The 19,094-nt window shown below is 42.0% G+C and overlaps 2 protein-coding genes and 1 non-coding gene across 4 annotated transcripts; all 3 read right to left on the bottom strand.

Annotated features, from left to right (window-relative positions):
* Nucleotides 1-8,886: 8,886 nt before the first annotated feature.
* LOC103397973 (surfeit locus protein 4-like) lies at nt 8,887-12,733 on the bottom strand. Its single transcript, XM_008336436.3, has 6 exons — nt 12,526-12,733; nt 10,605-10,791; nt 10,429-10,505; nt 10,047-10,090; nt 9,744-9,933; nt 8,887-9,661 (listed from the first exon to the last, which is right to left on the bottom strand). Exons 1-6 carry the CDS (start codon nt 12,571-12,573, stop codon nt 9,395-9,397), a joined length of 813 nt encoding a protein of 270 aa, XP_008334658.1. The 5' UTR covers nt 12,574-12,733; the 3' UTR covers nt 8,887-9,394.
* Nucleotides 11,100-11,171, bottom strand: trnad-guc (transfer RNA aspartic acid (anticodon GUC)). The gene has a single exon. It is a non-coding gene; the product is annotated as a tRNA-Asp (tRNA).
* Nucleotides 12,734-13,021: 288 nt separating the features above from the next.
* On the bottom strand, nt 13,022-16,916 carry ciz1b (cdkn1a interacting zinc finger protein 1b). 2 transcript variants are annotated; one of them, XM_008336433.3, is made up of 12 exons: nt 16,798-16,916; nt 16,350-16,434; nt 15,807-15,865; nt 15,680-15,726; nt 15,452-15,592; nt 15,218-15,312; nt 15,050-15,143; nt 14,828-14,932; nt 14,542-14,709; nt 14,372-14,411; nt 13,439-13,560; nt 13,022-13,285 (listed from the first exon to the last, which is right to left on the bottom strand). In XM_008336433.3, exons 2-12 carry the CDS (start codon nt 16,385-16,387, stop codon nt 13,223-13,225), a joined length of 972 nt encoding a protein of 323 aa, XP_008334655.1. In that variant the 5' UTR covers nt 16,388-16,434; nt 16,798-16,916; the 3' UTR covers nt 13,022-13,222. The 2 variants fall into 2 exon arrangements, with proteins under 2 accessions (XP_008334655.1, XP_016898476.1); XM_017042987.2 differs by having other exon boundaries at nt 16,350-16,430; nt 16,798-16,903.
* Nucleotides 16,917-19,094: the final 2,178 nt, after the last annotated feature.

Raw genomic sequence — 19,094 nt, 5'->3', positions numbered from 1 at the left:
GGTTGTCCGGGGATTGGGCCGTCGGGGTCTCCGCCCACAACCGCCACCCAAATCACAAGGCACCAGCCCCTTGTGGGCCTTCCTGCAGGTGGTGGGCCCACTTGAAAGCGGACTCACGTCGCTTGTTCGGGCTGAGCCCAGCCGGGTCCCGTGAGCAAGAACCCGGCTACCAGACGCTCGCCTGCGAGCCCCAACCCCGGGCCTGGCTCTAGGGTGGGGCCCCGGTGACATCAATCCGGGGGACGTGAACCTCTTTGATTGATTTGTTTTCTTCATCAAGGGGGTGTTTTGAACCGCTATTTGTCTGATCCATTGCCTAGGACCTGTTTGCCTTGGGAGACCCTGGCGTTAAGCCCCCGACAACATAGCTCCTAGGTTCATTCAGATACTCAAACCCCTCCACCACGTTAAGGTTGCGATTCAAGGAGGGGATATATGAATAATATATCCCACAATATATATATGAATAATATATATATAATATATATACATACATAGTACATATGTATTAAATATGTGTATATATATATATACATATATAGTGGATATCCACATATATATCCACGTATATAAATAAATATATATTTATAAAAAAATATTTATACATACATAATATATATGTATTAAATATGTATATATATAAATATATACGTATATAGTGGATATCCACATATATAACCAAATATGAATTTATATATATGTAAAATATATATACATATTTAATACATATGTACTATGTATGTATATACTGCATGTATATATCAAATTACCATCATTCATTCAGTGACTGCTGCATTCATCGGTAAGTTTAGTCGTGATACGTTGTGTTGAATATTTTCCCCGACTTGTTTGTGAGACACAAACTTTAAAAAAAAAGGGAGAAAAAAAATCATTTAGCGACTTTATGTCGACTAAATGTTAAAAACATTGATGTGGTGGAGTTTGAAGTAACTGGTAGATCATGAACTGTAACAAACTCAGACTGTGATTCAGAAATGAACCCAGAATTCTTATTAAAAAGTCAAATGTTTCAGATTGTTGCGTCACTGCACAGATGTCCTCCTCTCTACACCTTTGTTCGTCGAATCCTTTTGTTTAGCTGAAAAAAAACATGTTTTTTTCTCCCGTCGTTTCTTGATGAAAAGAGCCAGAAGACAAACATCGTCGTTCATCTGCGTCGGCTTTTGTGATTCATATAAACATGTTTTTGTGTCTTTAATCCGTTTGTCATTCATTCTTGCACCGTTGTTGTCGTCACGTGACGACGTGTCTTTTCAGACATAATGAGTTTGTTTGTTTGTGTCTTTACGGATGTGGCTGAATGACAATGAAGACAATCAGCAGGAGGAGACGACGCGTCTCTGGATGGGTGGTCACGTGACACGTCACCTGTGCTGCGATCAGTAGAAGGGAATATGTTTGTTCGTTTGCCAAGTTCATTATTCTGTTGATTCTGTTGGTGTGAGAGGGTTAAAAATAGTTTAAAAAAATAATAGAAAACTGAAATTTAAATTAGTCGAATGTACCTGATCCATCATCCATCCAATCATCAACCATCCATCCATCCATCCATCCAACCACCAATCATTCAACATCCATCCACCCATTCATCCATCCACCCATTCATCCATCAACCACCCACCCATCAACCATCCACCCATCCATCCATCCATCCAACCATCAACCACCCAACCATCCATCCAACATCCACCCAACATCCAACCATCATCCATCCAACATCCATCTATACATCCATCCAACCATCCACCCATCAACCATCCATCCAACCATTCATCCATCAACCATCCATCCAACATCCATCCATTCATCATCCATCCAACCACCCACCCACCCATCATCCATCCATCTATCCACCCATCCATCCATCCCACCATCCATCCATTAACCATCCACCCAACATCCATCCAACCATCCATCCATCAACCATCCACCCACCCATCCAACCATCCATCCAACCATCCACCCAACATCCATCCAACCATCCATCCATCAACCATCCACCCACCCATCCAACCATCCATCCAACCATCCACCCAACATCCATCCAACCATCCATCCATCAACCATCCACCCACCCATCCAACCATCCATCCAACCATCCACCCAACATCCATCCAACCATCATCCATCCATCCAGCCATCATCCATCAGTCCATCATCCATCCAACATCCATCCATCTATCCAACCATTCATCCATCAACCATCCATCTATCTATCTATCCAACCATCCATTCATCATCAACCATCCATCAACCTTCCGTCATCCATCCATACATCCATTTTCTACTGATCAATCCTTTTCCCGGTTGTTGTGGAGGTCGCAGCTAATCCCATCATTTACTAAGTGAAGATGAGGTCACGACCCAGTTATTGACCTGTTGGACTGGACTGAACCATGAACCTGACATGAGTTCTTGAAAGGAAACCCAGCAACAGTCAGGTCAGGGATCACACCAGCAAACACCAGTGACCACACGGGTCAGAGTTCAAACCAACAACATCTGGCTAAGATAACGATAGCACGGAGCAGAGAGCGTTAAGAAGCTACAGAATGAGACCAGGAAGATAAGAAAGAAGAAGAACAACAACAACAAGATGGAGGAGAGAGAGAGAGAGAGAGAGACAGAGAGAGAGACATTTAGAAAAAAATATTCTGGTACTTCATACTGTATATTCCTGATCCTGTTGCACTAACGTGACCCGTGTTTGTGGAGGTTTTTAAAACTGCATTTGTGTGTCGGGGCCAGAGAGAAAAAGAAAAACTCATGGACTGAAACTGTGAGACACACAGAGACAGACAGAGAGAGAGAGAGAGAGAGAGAGAGAGTGAGTGAGGGGAGTAATTTGGCTCTGTGGGGTTCGATCATTTAAATGACCTCCTTATAAATGACACAGTAATGAAATCTCAGCCTACCTGCTCCATTAGCAACCCCTACTGAGACACACACACACACACACTGACGGAGAAAGACAGGGAGACGGGGTGGACGACTTCTCTCTGAGGATTTCAGGTCGATTAGCGGCTAATTGGTGGACAAGTGTTTGTTTGGATAATTAATACGAGTCAGAGCGAAGAGGACGGACGCTAAGTGATGTCGGCGGGTCGCACCGTCGGCCTGCGGGTCTGATACCACTTTTATAAAACGTGACAAACACGCACGTGGTACGTGGCGGCGCAGACGAGGTGGTAACGTGATCTACTTCAAGTAGCGGGTATTCGATGATCGGAACTTCATCAGGTGATGATGTCATCGACACAAGTACACACGCAGGTACTCCTCTCCTCTCAGCAGTGATTTAATTGTAGGGTTGCAGAGGCAACGTTGGAGCGTTGGATTTGCAGCGCGGGGCGTCCAGGAGGAGTCAACCCTGTCATTTAGCTCTCTGGCTCTGGGGTTGCGACCGGCAGGGAAGCTGGAGATTTTCCCAGCATGCTGTGGGCCAAAGTGGACCAAGCCTCACCGCGGTGAGCGCATAATGGCAGCACGCGCACGCACACACACCTTGGCACTATTATATACAGTAACACATCACAGTGGGCCTTAATGACAGCTGCCTTTTAATTCTGCAACCAAGAGGGGAGGGTACCGTGCGTGTGCGTGTGTGCGAACCACGGGGGTACTTGTCAGCTTGAAGGGGGATCATTTTGTCGCCGTTCTCTCCCTCTCTGAATGTGAATGAATTCTTTGTGCTTCATTTGAGCAGCAGGTTCTAACCTGACAGCTCCGTTCTGACAGAAGAAACACTTAGAATCAGTGAATTACACCTTTTTCCGTGGAGCAGACGGGAAATGGGCTTCATCTGTGATCCCCCCCCCGAATGCTAAAAAATGTAGCCGTCTACATTTTAATGCGAACATTTATCACTAATCGGCAGAACATTTTTCACCTCTGCGTTCCGGCCCCTTCTAGAATTTTTAGGTTTGAAGAATTGGGTTTATCACCAGACAAAGGAAGTTCCACGTTTATACGGATGTACTTCCTGTTCCTGTTTGTCACCGCCACTAATGACATACGGTACTGGTTCACGCTGGGAAATACATTGTTTGGTTCTCACTGGAACCGGCAGTTCAGGAGCCGTAGCAGTTCAATGTTGAATGCGAAACACCTAGCATTTAGCAAGATTAGCATTCATGGTCCTACGTATATATCAAGTGTGAGTGAACCTGATTAGCTAAGATCTAATTAGCGTTTAAATCAGTGTTTCCTAAAAAAAAAATTTCTGGTAACCCATATTTTAAAAGTCGCAAACATTCGTCACCCAAGTCAATAGAACTTATTCGTAAACTCCTGGGAAACATGATGCGAGACGACCCGAAAAAAAAATTCTTGTGAGCCACCTGAGGGTCGTGACCCAGTCTTTGGGAAACAATGGTTTAAATGACACAATCTTTTTCGGGGTCAAAAGTCACGCCAACCATTCACACTTTCACACCTCCAATCAATTAATAACATAGGTACGGGGATCAAACCAGGTTCTTCTCGCTGTAAGGCAACAACACCAACCCGTCTTCTGACTGTATATAGATTTTTTTTTTGAGAAACTTTCTTTTTTTTTTATCATTTGAATTTTTCAGTGTGTTTGACTTCCCCTCCACTCCCCTCCTCACCCTTCCTCCCTCCCTCCCCCGGGGCTGACACCGCCTCCTCCCACCCCTTTAGTTTGATTTCCTTCCAGATGAACAGAGCTCTGTTCCTCCTCATTGTTTCCGCCTGGCTGACGAGATTGAATATCGACCGGTGCTGACCCCGGACCAGCAGCCCTTTGCCCACCTACAGAGGTGATGCCACACTCCCACCTCGTACCTGTCGCTCCGTCATTTCGCTGCCTGATTAGCACCCGAGCTAATCTCACCAAAAGTTTCATTTTAGCTTCTTTTTTAAATTGAATCTCAAAGATGTGACGCTCTGTACAGTTGAACGTGACCTTTCACCTCCGGACCTGACAATGAACCGTGCAACATCCATTTCCTGGTGTGACTGTGGTGTGAATCTCTACACATCTTCATTAATTAATCCTTTTTATCCCCCCATCCCCGCCCTCCCCACTCCGCGTCTGCTCTCGTCTCATGCGGCTCGTCCTGAGAGTGAAGCGCCGGTGGCGGAGATAAAGATAAAAGCCCAGCGGCGTTTTATTTCCACCTGCCGCTGAGGATCCGACACAAGGCCAGAGGCAGCGGAGGGCCCTCATTGATGCTTTTAATTCACTTTATCTGCATTTGAATGTATCCGTCAGGTACATGCGTGTGTTTCCTTTCCTAAATGAGGAGCTCAATCAGGGAAAAGTCATTATTAGTGATGAACAATTACCAACAAGGCCACAGGAGTTGGCCTTGTGATGCATGCTGGTCCTTTAGTGTACACACACACCGGTCTTCTGTCCTTCAGAGTCACTTTGCTTCATAATGGAGAACAAACCATCAGCAGCTTTTAATGTTAATCGTAAACCTCTATACATCTGTACAAACATTGCCTCGTTCTGTCACGCTCTCTCTCTCTCTGTGATGGGTTTTTTCTTATCCTTTTATTTAAATATTTTATAAATTTTGTCAATGCCAGTCCATGAAACAATCCTTGGTATTGCCTTTTATTTTTATTATTTTGGTACGTCTGCTACTCGCTAAGAATTAAATATTTCTGAGCTAGTAGCCTTCTGGCTTTGATTTTTTTTTTTTAATTGGTGTTGGATCATTTTCAGCCTCTTTTTATTTTATGTTTCCTTTTAAATAAAAACTCACTTTTTTACAGTGTTCCTGTTTGAGAACAATAAACACCCACTGGATGAACTGAACTTGAAGAAGAAAAGAAAAACACACACTTTTGAAGGAGTTTTCATTGGTTGCCCTGATGCTGCTCCAGCTCTGGTGCTGTTAGCACGACAACAGCAAGGACACAAGAGAGAACGGTAACGCAGTTCTTTAAAAAAATAATAAAATAAAAGACTTTACTGTGTTAAACTATGATCGGCAGCAAAACCTGGTTGGTATCAGAGTTATTACTCACGTTAGTCAGTTTTTCTTAGTGCTTGCTAAAAGCTAAGCTAAAATCGCTAACCACACCCTCACTTCTGTATCTCACAGTAGAGAAAACCTACATCATGGCAAAATCACATAGTTTATTTTTAATATGACCTACTGCCATTAACAATATTTAATATTTTCGAATTTTGGTGTTTTACATTAATTTAAGTCTGTTTTTGTTTGTCTTCCGTCTGCACCAGCAGCGAAAAAAAATGGGGAAATATTTTTTTTAAAATTACATTTACTTTCCATTAAGTTTCCAAAAACACAAATTAAATTAAAACTGTCAACAGTTGTTTATCAAAACATTTCCATTAAAATCTTCTGGTGTTAAACCCTGTCTACATGAGGCTGAGGTTTGAGATTTTGTTTTATTCTGGTCCAGAGACTAGAGGTTACTTGGAATCAAACTGGGGTTGTTCAGATACTAGTATTTTTTATATTTGTACTAGTTTAGAGAGAGAGAGAGAGAGTGTGTGTGTGTGTGTGTGTGTGTGTGCCTAATTAACCTGTGATTTCTACCCACTCCATGTCAAAGTACTTTTTAATGTCAGTCTGTCAGCCAACCGGGAGGAGATGAGGAGGAGGAGGACAAGATTACGTCTTTTTTTTAAAAACCATCAGACGTTTTTCCTTCCGTCACTCCATCTGAACTGCCACCCAGCAGAGGAGACTTCCACCTGCGTCCTGCCCCGTGTTGATTCAGGTCATGTGGTCTGTGATGTCACTCTCCACGGGCGTTTATCTGATGATCTAAAGACACTCTGCCCCTCGTCCGCTCCTGATTATGACCCCGGTCTTGACCCCTCCCACCTGTGCTATTATCAGGTAACTCACCTGAAACTTACGGGTCAAAGGTCAGCCCACTACCTTCCCGTGACCTCTCACCTCTAAGCAGCCACAATAGAGTTAAACAACAATCGAGGTAAACAGATTCAGTGGAAATGATTTAGTTTTTATTTCTACTGATGAATTTTTTTTTAAAAATATTGTCCTTCGTCTTTTATACAGAACTGAATCAAATGTACTTTAGTTCTGTTCATTCAAACTTGAGGAAGATGTTTTGTTTTCTTTTATGTACAGAGAAAATAAAGCTAAACAGTTACTTCAATAACTCCAGGCCGAAGAAATAAATGAAAAGTATTCATGAGAAAATTCACAAACAGGAACTAGAAAAAGTACCAAGGCACAAGTACTGTTTATGAAAAATAATATATTTAAATTTGACAAAAAGACTCACGTCTACTGGAGGGACCTCTTTACAGACTGCTGGTACTGCTGGTACTGGAACTGATGGTACTGGTACAGGGCAGTGGTGGAAAAAGAACCAAACGTTTAACTACGTAAAGTTAAAGTTCGGGGTTCGAATGGAGGTGAGAAACAGACTAAGTATTAGTCAGACTGTTAGCATGCTGCTGTCACAAACACCTGTTGGCGACCACGATCACACACTGCGTGTTGTAAACTGTGACACACGCACGCGCAAATGAAGCCACACAAATATTTAGTTGAGAAATTAATCAGAGAACCAATCTGTTTATCCCTAAACTGAACATGATCGGTAGATGAGACACAACAAGAGCGCCACTCAGTGGCTCAGTTGCGCACTACACTGTGAGAAGCCGTCTGGGTTATCAGCTAGCTAACAAACTGACTGACTGTGTCGTTTTAAATAGATTTTAAATTAAAATACCTCCATAATTAACTACTGGAATTTACCCTTATTTTACAAATTGACATTGCTCCACTCGAGGCAACTGAGCTCAACAGGAAATGAATTGACCCGTTGACAATAAAAGGGTTGAAAAAGTTATTTCGATTCCACTCAGCTGTCGTCACAACGGTAAAATACCAGAAACTTGACCTGGAAAATACGGCAGTAACTTGTTTCAAAATGGCGGACGTGTTAGTGATACCGGTAATTAAAAATTACAGTTCATAAATGACAATAATTAACCTTAGATTTAAGCCAGTACAACAAACGAGCACCATTTACAATAAAAGACAGATACATAATCGATACTAACCGATTCGAATTTAGGATTTAGATTTAATTTTTAAAATATTTTTTATTAAAATTAATCTATTTTTAAAGAAATTATAGGTGAACGGTAAAAACGGGTGGAGGATGTGGAAACATCGCAGTGGAAGCAGAAGAGTTTAATATTCACTTTGAACAGACGACACAGAAGCTAGACCTTCACAACACACACACACACACACAGACACTTAGTGACCGCTGGGTTTCGTCCAGAGCCTGTAATAATCTGCAGCCAAGGGCAGCACCTGAACACCGCAAACACATTTATGAGATATTGATTTCTCCGAAAAGCAGCAGCTGCAGCGGTTTGAAAGCGTGTTGTATGGGATGTCAGCTGTGTATTTTTATACTATGATTATTTTATATTGTATTTTTTTTTAAAAGAAGGTAAAAACGGTCTCTTTTATAAACGTACACCTGAAAGTGTGAGTTCGAGTTTGTCTTCTCAGCGGCGGCCATTTTGGATGTCGATGTTTACATTAGTTATTAGTTATTACAAAAGTACTGCTGGCTATTAAATGTCCAATTCATTATAAAATGGCGTATTGCAGTCCGTCAGTTGTTTATTTATAACCATTTTAGTTTTTGTGTAATGATGTTTTTTGTCAGTCATTACCGTAATAAAATAGTGTTTCACAGTTTTCACACATTCAACAATTTATTAAAATATTCATCTATAGTTAATGAACACACATACAAAGTGTTGTGTTGATGTGGGATTTTCGTTATATCCGACATGTTCGTTTTACGAACGCGGTTTCGTGAAAACCTTTTTTTCAAAAGACGAAAACGAAACCAAAGAAACCGACTCACGATGCTGTATCGATTTATTACACTTCTACAAAAACACAATAAAAAGTATTCTATTTATCACAGCTGAGTGGACAGAGACACGACCGAGAAAGAGCTGGATTGGAAAAGGCAAACACCTCCGCCTGCTGGACACTTGCACTCATTACAACATGGAGATTAAGAGGTCACTGACAAACGAAACTGAACATTTATTCTTTCTCTCTCACACACACACACTCTCTCTCTCTCACACACACACACACACACTGATAGTAGCATTCATGTAAAAGTATTTTTTTAATCTGCTTTTGTCCATGTCTTTCTCTAGGAGTCTGCCCCCTGCTGATTACACCCACACTCCTGCTGCTCAAAAGAAAGTGAAACTTTATAAATTACTTAATGGAGAGATTTTTTTTTTTCTTTTTCCTGATTTTTATAAAAACAGAGAAAAACAAATTCATTTGTGTTATAATCACTGACCTATCTCTCTCATCAGTCTTTTTCTTACACCTCCTCCGCCTCACCACTCCTTCTTCTTCTCGTCCATAGAAACGCCCCCCGGACCCATGGCCACCACCAGGAGCAGTCCCCCAATCACTGACATGGTCTGGAAAAAGTCGTACTTGAGGAAGTCGTGCATAGGTCTGTAAGAGGGCACGGTCCAGAAGGCGTTGAAGGTGAAGTTGATGCAGAGCAGCCAGGCCACCAGGGTCAGCGCTGCCAACTTGGTCTTGAAGCCCACTGCCACCAGAACCATCAGTGCACCCCCGACCAGGTTCTGCAAGAACTGTACGACAGGTCAAAAAAAAAAAAACTTGAGTATTCTTTGGAACAACAACGTCAACAGAACGATCAAAGTTCATACGTACGCTGAAGAGGCTGAGGTCAAAGTGCAGCAGAGTCATGAACATGAGCACCAGGAGGACTCGTCCCCCGAGCTGCAGCAGGTTCTTCGGGGAGCTCTGGTGGCCCAGGGAGGGCACGCCTGCGAACACGCTGCGGGCCTCGCCCCTGCATTCAGCCAGCAGGAGAAGAAGACCGCCCCCTAATGACAGGTTTCTGCATAGACGAGGAGGTTTCACTACTTTAAAACTTTAAGAATGAAATGTAATTTTTTTTTGTACAAGTTTAAGACTCAGGTTAGTGACAAAGGTCAAAGGTCATCGGCTCACCTCATTAGAAACTTAGGGTCCCACAGGATGCTATAGGCCACCGTCTGCACAGAAACAAAAATGTTCACGATGAAACGGATGTGGCTACTGGGCACGTACAAGTTGCCGTTTCACCGCAGCTAACGTCTCGCGTTAGCCCGCAATTCCAGCAATTGCCGTATTTTCTGGACTGTAAGTCACTCTTTTTTTTTTAGTAAATTGACTGGTCCTATAATTTAGATTGTAAAGCAAATCCTATATTTAAAAAAAACATCATGGCCACAAGAGGGCGCCATCCACATTGGTAAGAATGGATTTTACGTTTTTTTTTTTTTGAGCATCACTGAAAACCAAATTGAACAATCTGCACATGAAACAACGTCGTCAACTATGTTTCCTTGACCTGCATCGTGATGATTCCAAAAAGAGCGAAGCAGGCGTTCTGAACGAAGTTCCTGCTCAGCACCAGCACACAGCCACCTGCAGGCGAAAGAGACATTTCATTAAAAAAAAAAAAGAAAGAAAAGAAAAGTAAATTCACACATCTTGACGTCTTCATCTCGTATATAAATGCATTACCCAGTTGCACCAGGAGGTTAAGCAGGACAAAGGTGTTAGCCAGGAATCGTCCGCAGCCCCAGCTTGAGTCGATGTATTCGCTCTGCTCCGACCACTGCAACCACATCCTGAGCCCGTCCTCCAGGAAGGTGCTGACCAGACACAGGCGACCCACGTGAGGGAGGTAATGTTTGGTCACCCGAAGGAACTGCGGCAAAAGGGGAGGAGTTAATAATCAGGTTGTTAAGTTTGGATGATTTGACTTCAGATTTGGGCGGGACTCAGCCACATTTAGTAAAGCCACATTTTCTAAGTCACGGAGGGATTTCATTTTGTCAAGAATAAATAAATTTAAAAAAAAAAAGCTAAACAAATACTTAAAGATGATGTTTTTTAATAAAATTAAATGATGGTTCAAAGTGTTTCATTTCGCTTAAAATATCAATCGTTATAAATATAAGGATAAGAAAGTCGTTAAAATTCGTTATATCGTCAAACAGTGTGATAAAAACAAATCTCCCCGTCGGGGAATTGAACCCCGGTCTCCCGCGTGACAGGCGGGGATACTCACCACTATACTAACGAGGAGCTACAACTCAACGGTTGAAAAAAGCGTATATGACCATATCACAACTATTACGACATCGTGATTTATACTGAAAATACCCTAAAAATGTTTAAACTGTTGAATATGACAAGCGCTGAACTCACGTCACACACAAATAGGACAAGTTCGGAAAAGAAAGAGACTAAAACGGTGTACTGTCACTCAGTACAATGGGTGAGGACACGGGGGAGACTAAAATGGCAGGCCATTGGTGATGAATATTGTTGTGACTTGTATTTAGGCTAATGGACCGCGAGGACAGCAGACGGAAGAAGAAGGGGAAAGGGTGGTAAAAGTGTCGGGTGTGACGTCACAAGGATGGATGTACATGTAATCCTTTCACCACAACCAGCAGGTTCAGACACAGTTGTTTTTCACCAGCTTCTACACTGTAGACCACGCCCACCACTTGTTGCCCTTTAATTAAAAAAAAACCGAAAAAAAACCTCTACGTATATAAAGTATATTCATAAACGTGAATAACTGTATTAAAACATGTTTGTTGTAGATCGATTATATTGACCTGGTGGCGGTGCGCTCTGTTTTCGATTATGTCACGTCTACAAAGACGGTTGTAATTGGTTTATTAATGAACTTAACATATTTACTCACTGTTTAAAACAGTTCTTGGTTTATATTCATTCACATCAGTGTAATAAAGCAGATAAATGACTGGATTCTCCGACAGCTCTCCTCCAATCACGACACCAGTCTCCCTTGCGAAATGTGCAGATTTAATGCGTCTTTGCCGGTGGACAGTGACTCACCGCTCCGATCTGACTTCAGAGCTCGGTGAAACGACCACAGTTCCCTCCTCCTCTCATCGGGATCGACGTGTTAGTAACTCAATTTTACACAACGCCCAATTTCTGTTCCAGTTTCCCCAAACTCCCTATTGTAAACGGTCACTGGCTTTCATTTTTATTATGTTTCAATTTCCTCTTTATTGCACATTAGCTTCCGTGTCGCAACCGAAAACTAACATGACATTTTAAGCTGGCATTCGGTAAAAGTTAATATCTTGAAAAGGTCGGCGCTACGTCGTGGCAGGCAGAAACATCCTGAAAAAGGACTCGGGGGTCCCGGACACGTCATGAAAGACGCATTCTTATCTCGCACAAAATTGTCCAAAACTACGTTTAATTTCCATGTTTTAAATTCAAGAAAGAACGCCTTCGTTTACCGCGGAACTTAAACTGCGCACAACAAACGTCCGCGACAACTTTTACAACTGTTTTCCTTTGGTTTCAGCTCGAAAGTAGCGGAAATTGAGCGTCTACGAAGCCCTGTCTGTGGCCGGTTCAGGGTGTGTGTGTCGCGGGGAGAGAGGCTCACCTGGTCCGCCACATCCTCCGCCTGACTCATCAGATCACCGTGGCCCATCGTCCTCACCGCTGTTAAGGCACTTTGTGCGGACAAATTGCGTCCTGTTGTGGTTTTTTTAAATTATTTATTTATTTTAAAAAAAAGTTCGGTCAGAACTGTCTCCACTAACGTTGCGATGATGCTCTACTACTGCCTCCTACCCACAATCCTTTGCGGAAAAGACCAAGCGCGACCTCTGTTGGCCCCGCGGGGAGTAGCATGCCACGTGGACCGACCGACCACTGGACATTTGTTAAAACAAAGTAGACTGAACCGTTTCAAAATCAAAATCTGTGGAGAAAAATAAGGACTTCTGTGTCTTGTAGAAATAGTCTGTCTTCATAAGAATTGTAAAATAAATAAGAATAAATAAAAAATAATGTTTATTACTGAAAATCCAAGTAAGAATATTTACATTTATTGTCATTTTCAAGAGTATTTTAAAAAACAATGTGATAAATAATAAAGTGGACAGATTTTTGTCACTCTTTTATTAAAACAATTTTTTTTAAAAATCAGTCTGTACAGAAACGAAACATTAATTCATCATAGCTGTGAGTTTGATTTCAACCCCAGAAGTGGGGCATCAGGTAGGGCATTCTGGGTAAAAAACAATTTTGAACAATACATTTAATACTGGCGTGACAGTCCATTATTTCACCCCCCGTCACGTTGGGGCAGGTGGGCTGTTGTCCCCCCGTTCCTCCTGGGCTCTCTGAGCTTTGTGCCTCTGAAACACACACACAAAAAAATCCCATAATTCATGTGTCAATGTCTGACCCCACTTTATTCAATTAAGAATTCGACAAAAGTTGACCCTTGACACGGGCTAATTACAGTAGGCCACAATACATTGAAATCCATGTGTGTGTGCGTGTGTTACCTGTAGGTTGAGGTAGTGTGTTCTTGTCCTACAGTGTGTGTGTCTCGCCGTCGCCTCCTTGTGGAAAAACTTGTTACAGAGACGACACTGGAAACCAGAGACGGGGACCACGAAACTGCTGCCTGTTTAAACAGATGTTGTTCCATTAAAAAGTCATCATTTTAATTATAGAAAAAAAAGAGAACTTTGAGTAAATTCATAATACTCCTACATCAAAAACAGTCATTTTACTAACAGTACTAATTTTAGATGACTGTCATGTGACTGTGACGGTGTATTTTTTGATTTTTGTTTTTCTTTTGTTCAGGAAGCAGATGAAATAACTGGAACATAAAGTCTGACATGGATATATCCATATATACTGTATATACATGGATATATCCATATATACTGTATATGCATGGATATATCCATATATACTGTATAACCATATATACATTTATAACGTATATATGAATATATCCTGTATATATCCATATATAGTATTTATATGTATATATCCTGCATATATCCATATATAGTGTATATATGTATATATCCTAGATATATCCATATATAATGGATATATGGATATATCCATATATGCTGTATATATGTATATATCCATATATGCTGTATATATCCATATATTCTGTATATACTGTATATGTATATATACATATACATGCACATACATATACATACACATACACATATATACACACATATACATACAGTATATACACATACATATGTGTGTATGTATATATGTATACACACATAAATACATGCACATATATACAGATACACATACATATGTACATACACATACATATATATGTGTGTATGTATACACACATATATATGTGTGTATGTATATATATATGTATATACTGTACATTTGCCAGTGAAAAACATTATACAAATATACATTAACTTTATGTCACTACTCACCATATGTAGTATTCTGGTCATAGTCTTCTGCATCATCTCTCTGCAAAACACACACACACGCACACACACACGCACACACACACCCACACACACAGACACACACACACACACACTTTTATGTTGTACCCATACTTCACTTCAAACTGTCATAAATATTTGTCTAATTTTACCTGCAACACTTTGTTCTGCGTTTCTGACACTTTCCCATCATCATCATCGCCGACCACTTCAGCCGCCTCCTCCTCCTCCTCTTCTTCTTCTTCCTCCTTGTCCTCCTCGTCCTTGAAGCAGCCAACCGCGTCCACAGTGATGAGCTCCTCCTCCTGGTTCTCCTGCACCTGGAAGGGAGACAAACGACTCCAGCGTCACATCAACACATCAACATGACGTGCGAGCGTCCTTTTTCTGTCACTAGAGGGCGCCCCAAAACAACATACAAGTTTCAAGTTTTCTGACCTTCTGCTTATGGTCGGAAGACTTCATGTGCTCCACGAACTTCCGGGGAGTTCTGAAGTGAAGCTTGCAGACGGGACAGAAGGGACGACACAGCTGCTTACACATCTGGTAACGTGACCGAAAAAAAAAAAATTAAAAAATGACATCGTGAGTTAGACCTGTAGATTTAACACAACCACACTGGTCAGTGTATGTGTGTGTGTGTGTGTGTGTGCGAGTCACCTTGTGTTGATTGGTCCGTCGGTGGGCGATGACGTCACCAGTGAAGTGGGACTGACAGGTTTCACACCAGCGTTTCGTGCGAGGCTGAAGCTTCCTTAGGGACGACAGTAGAGGGCAGTGAGGAGCAAAGGTGTGTGTTTGTGTCACTGTGTGTGTGTGTGTAAATACCTTTCAGGCAGTGTGTGTGTTCGGAGGCAGATGGAGTTTGTCATCGCCCGCAGTTTCTTCGCGTGTTCCGCTCCTGATATGTGTTCATGAAACGCCTTGAGAGAGAGAGAGAGACACAGAGGGTGCGGGAAAGAGAGAGGTTTACACTGATAAAGACTGACTCTTAAAAGGTTCGTCAGCGCCCCCTAACCCTCGTGATGAGATGTTAGCTAACGGACATTCGACGTCCCCCACCTGCACGGAGCGACAGGCGTGATCGCAGACGTGACAGTGGAGTCCACCCGTCTGCCCCTCCGCCGTCCTGTCCGTCTGTCCAAACTCGCGGCTCTCGCTGCTCCGCTGGATGGTGACCTTTAGCGACCCAACCCGCTGCATCTGGAGACACAGGGAGGACACGTTACGCCACGTCACTGACCTGGACACACCGGACGATCAGAGTGGGAAAAACAGTGATGTCATCACCTCAGCAGCTCTGTTGTCCTCGCTGCGCTCCGGAGACAGCGGTTGGTCTGGAGGAGAAACGGATAACGGAGACAACGTGATATTTCACAGCTGTCAAATAGTCGGACGCTCGTTGATAAACACGCACCTCCTGAAGAGCTGCCCCCGCTGGCTGGGTGGTCACATGACGCTGCAGCCTCGGCCAATCTGAGAGACAAACATTATCAATTTGACGTTTGTATCTTGAGTTTATTTTGCAATTATTTCCTTATTAAAAAATAAAAAAAAGCAGCTCAGGGTGATTTTAGTAAAAAAACAAAGTGAAAAACAATTTGATGTGACATAGATTTTCATAATAATAGTCAAACACATCTGGTTCGTATATTTTTAACGTAACACTGACTTTACATACGTTTAGCCTATTTTTCCATTGTATCAGTGTTAATTTAGGGTAATGTTTCATAAAAATAATAAGGTCGCTTAAAATGAGCCAAAAAAAATTTTTCCAAAAGATTTTTGGAAATAAAAGAGTAAAAAATAAAATACTGGTAAAATTTGTTTATTAAACGTATTATTAATTTATTTATTACATTTATAATTCAATTTATTTGCATTATACAAATAAAACCTTCTTGACTTTAATTAATCTTGGTAAATAACTAAATGACAGAATAAATCCCTGGAAACTCACAGGTCACAGACCGAACCGTCCGGTCTGGTCCTCTTCATCTCTGCTGGACATGTAGAGGTCAACCTCCTCTACGCCCACCTCCTGACTGACACCAGAAATAAACATAACCGTAAACATAATATTCAGATTCTGAATCTACCTGGTGACAGATGACTTTACTGTATTCATTCAGTACCACGGTGTTGACTGTGACACTAAAAAAAAAGAACGTCCTAAGAAAGAAGACCACAAAAAACCAAGCACACGACTAATAAATAAAACGTATTCTGAATTACACGGTTGACATTTTGGCTACAGTTAGCAGGATAACGCGGGGTTTAACGGCGAGTACGACTGTGTTATCGCGCCCAAATAACGCAGGCAGTTTTTAAAAAACACATTAAAACCAATTCCGAGTGGATAACGAGCTAAACATTAAAGGAGTGTTAATTTAAATCGACTATCTTACCGCTCCAGTCTGGACGTCTCGAGCTGCACGGTCAAAACATCCTGGATCCGCCGCTTGTCGAGTCGCGTTGTCGCCCTCTAGGGGCGCGGAGGTAAAACGGCTTGTCACACAGAGGTCGTCTGCACTCTTTTTAACCGTGAGATATAATTAAAGGTTTTGAGCTTTGCACCGCGGCCTCGCGTGACGGCGCTCTTTGTGTAATTCAATTATTCAAATAAGAAATAGTTTTAATACTTATATAGCATGAGTTTATTACAATTATATGATGGCATTTACATTTATATTTTACTTTACATAAAACTATGATTATATTAATATTATTAAATTTAGAAAAAGTTTTTATATGTATATTTTATTTATTTTAATTATTGAATTGAGCAGAGACCCCAGGAAAAATCACAAACGTCATGGAAGCGAACAGAGCTGCAGTTGGCGTCAACAGGAAGTTGATGGTCCGCGCTTCTCGACCGCCTGTGTTCAACAAGTGAACTTCACACCACAACTGTAACAGTGACATTATTTACTGGCCCTAAACACATGTGTAACAATACTTGTCTATCCGCTACACGCTGAATTGATAAACATATCCAACCTCCTCGTAGTCCCAGGTTTCCAGGCTCCGGGCCTGAGCTGTGATTGGCCGACCAGGTCTGGAAGTCATTTGTATATGGCAGTGGAAGTCTCGGTATTTCCTGGGGTAAAATGAGCTGCAGTGACGGGCGCTGGCGCGGCATCTGCTCTGACGGAGAATGTTTACGTCGATGGTCATTTGCATCGAAGGACCATCTTTACCTCTGTTTTCTTTTTCTTTTTTTTTAGGGAAATGAGGGTCATTTGGAAACAACACGTTCGTGGGTCATGACATGATGAAGCTCCAATAGGAGCTGGGAAACGTGATGACATCATTGATGCTGACATTTTTGAGTTTGTACAAAGCAGCTGTCAAACACATGAGCCGTGGTTCACTATCTCTCCACGCCTTTGTGGATAAAAACTGTTGGAAATTTTAAATTAAAAAAAAAATCAGGTTCAAATTTTGACACATTAAATCCATTAAATTCCAACACCAGATTGAAACACCAGATTATGTCTTAAATCAGTGATAATCAACTGGCTGCCCACGGGCTAAATCCAGCCCATCGAACCGTCCATTCCGGCCCACAACTGGATTCCCAAATTATGACGATCGAAGAGAAAATACGTTGATTTAAACTCTTAAATTTAAACTCTTAGATTTAAACTCTTAGATTTAAACTCTTAAATCAACTGAAGCTTAAACTGTCAGTAATGTTTGACTCCGGCCCTCGAATCACATCACTGACCCCTGGCTTAAAGAACTGGAATGACAGCCGCACCTGAGAGAAAGAACGAGAAAGAAAAGTAGCAGAGAAACTTTGCGGGGGGAGCGTTGACTGAAACAAAAACATTTTTTCAGTCACGACAGATGAGGAGCGTTTATTTCCCTCTCGTTCGTAGATGAAAAACAAATGTAGCAGCAGTTTTCGTTTGTCTCCATCTGTAACGACTTTAGAAAATGGCTGCCTCACAGTCCAGACCCTCCCCCGTCCCCCTCCAGGGGGAGGGTTCTTCATAAGGAGCTTCAGCAAACTTGGAAGACGTCGCAGGACTTCATAGAAGAGATCTTTATACCGTTGAGTAACATCAGCTGTTCTTAATAAGAACGTTTGTGCTTCTCGAAACTGCAGGATTCCGACACTCCAACAAAGACGTACTGTACTACAATCCTGAGTACTCTTTGAACTTTTACAAACTGCTAACAAAAACGTGACCAATTCGTGCAGGGGTGTCAAACATGCGGCCCGTGGACCAGACTTGGCCCATTAGGGGGTTCAGTTCAGGACGCTTGATTTTTTTTTTTTTTACATACATGCATTAAAATCCATCACAGGGGCTTCAACCTCAGGTCAGCAGCCCAACTTGTGTACAGTGACCAGCCTGACTGAGGTCAGGGCTGTCATGACTGAAATACAACAACTCTATGAAGACATTATTCCACATGAATAATTCCATCATTTGGATTAGTCACAAATAAAAACAGGTGAGAAACAGTGCCCTCTACCTGCTGGTAGATTTGGGGGGGGGGACGCTGAGTTTCTGTGAAGGGCTGAGATTTACAGACAGTTCAGATGTTGGACTCGAAATAAATCTGTCTGAACTCAGTCTGAGGCCTCGCAGCAGTAGGGGCTCGGTTGCTGAGTTCTGATTGGTTGATAGATTCACCACATGTTGCTTCAGTTTCCTCCACATGGAAAAAAGAAAACGAGAGAGACGGACAT

The sequence above is a fragment of the Cynoglossus semilaevis genome, chromosome Z, assembly GCF_000523025.1.
Source record: "Cynoglossus semilaevis isolate Cse_v1.0 chromosome Z, Cse_v1.0, whole genome shotgun sequence".
Classification (NCBI taxonomy): domain Eukaryota; kingdom Metazoa; phylum Chordata; class Actinopteri; order Pleuronectiformes; family Cynoglossidae; genus Cynoglossus; species Cynoglossus semilaevis.
The sequence above is the reverse complement of the archived record's forward strand: the minus strand, read 5'-3'. Positions and strand labels throughout refer to the sequence as shown.

What these genes read in the sequence shown, in the direction of transcription:
- LOC103397973 (XM_008336436.3), bottom strand. Translation starts at nt 12,573, where the DNA reads ATGGGCCACGGTGATCTGATGAGTCAGGCGGAGGATGTGGCGGACCAG. An exon ending in CGGAGGATGTGGCGGACCAG is followed by an intron (nt 10,792 to 12,525) that starts GTGAGCCTCTCT and finishes CTTTTGCCGCAG; the next exon opens with TTCCTTCGGGTGACCAAACA. An exon ending in GACCCTAAGTTTCTAATGAG is followed by an intron (nt 9,934 to 10,046) that starts GTGAGCCGATGA and finishes TCGTCTATGCAG; the next exon opens with AAACCTGTCATTAGGGGGCG.
- ciz1b (XM_008336433.3), bottom strand. Translation starts at nt 16,387, where the DNA reads ATGAAGAGGACCAGACCGGACGGTTCGGTCTGTGACCT. An exon ending in CGGGGGCAGCTCTTCAGGAG is followed by an intron (nt 15,727 to 15,806) that starts GTGCGTGTTTAT and finishes TTTCTCCTCCAG; the next exon opens with ACCAACCGCTGTCTCCGGAG. An exon ending in ACACACACACTGCCTGAAAG is followed by an intron (nt 15,144 to 15,217) that starts GTATTTACACAC and finishes GTCGTCCCTAAG; the next exon opens with GAAGCTTCAGCCTCGCACGA.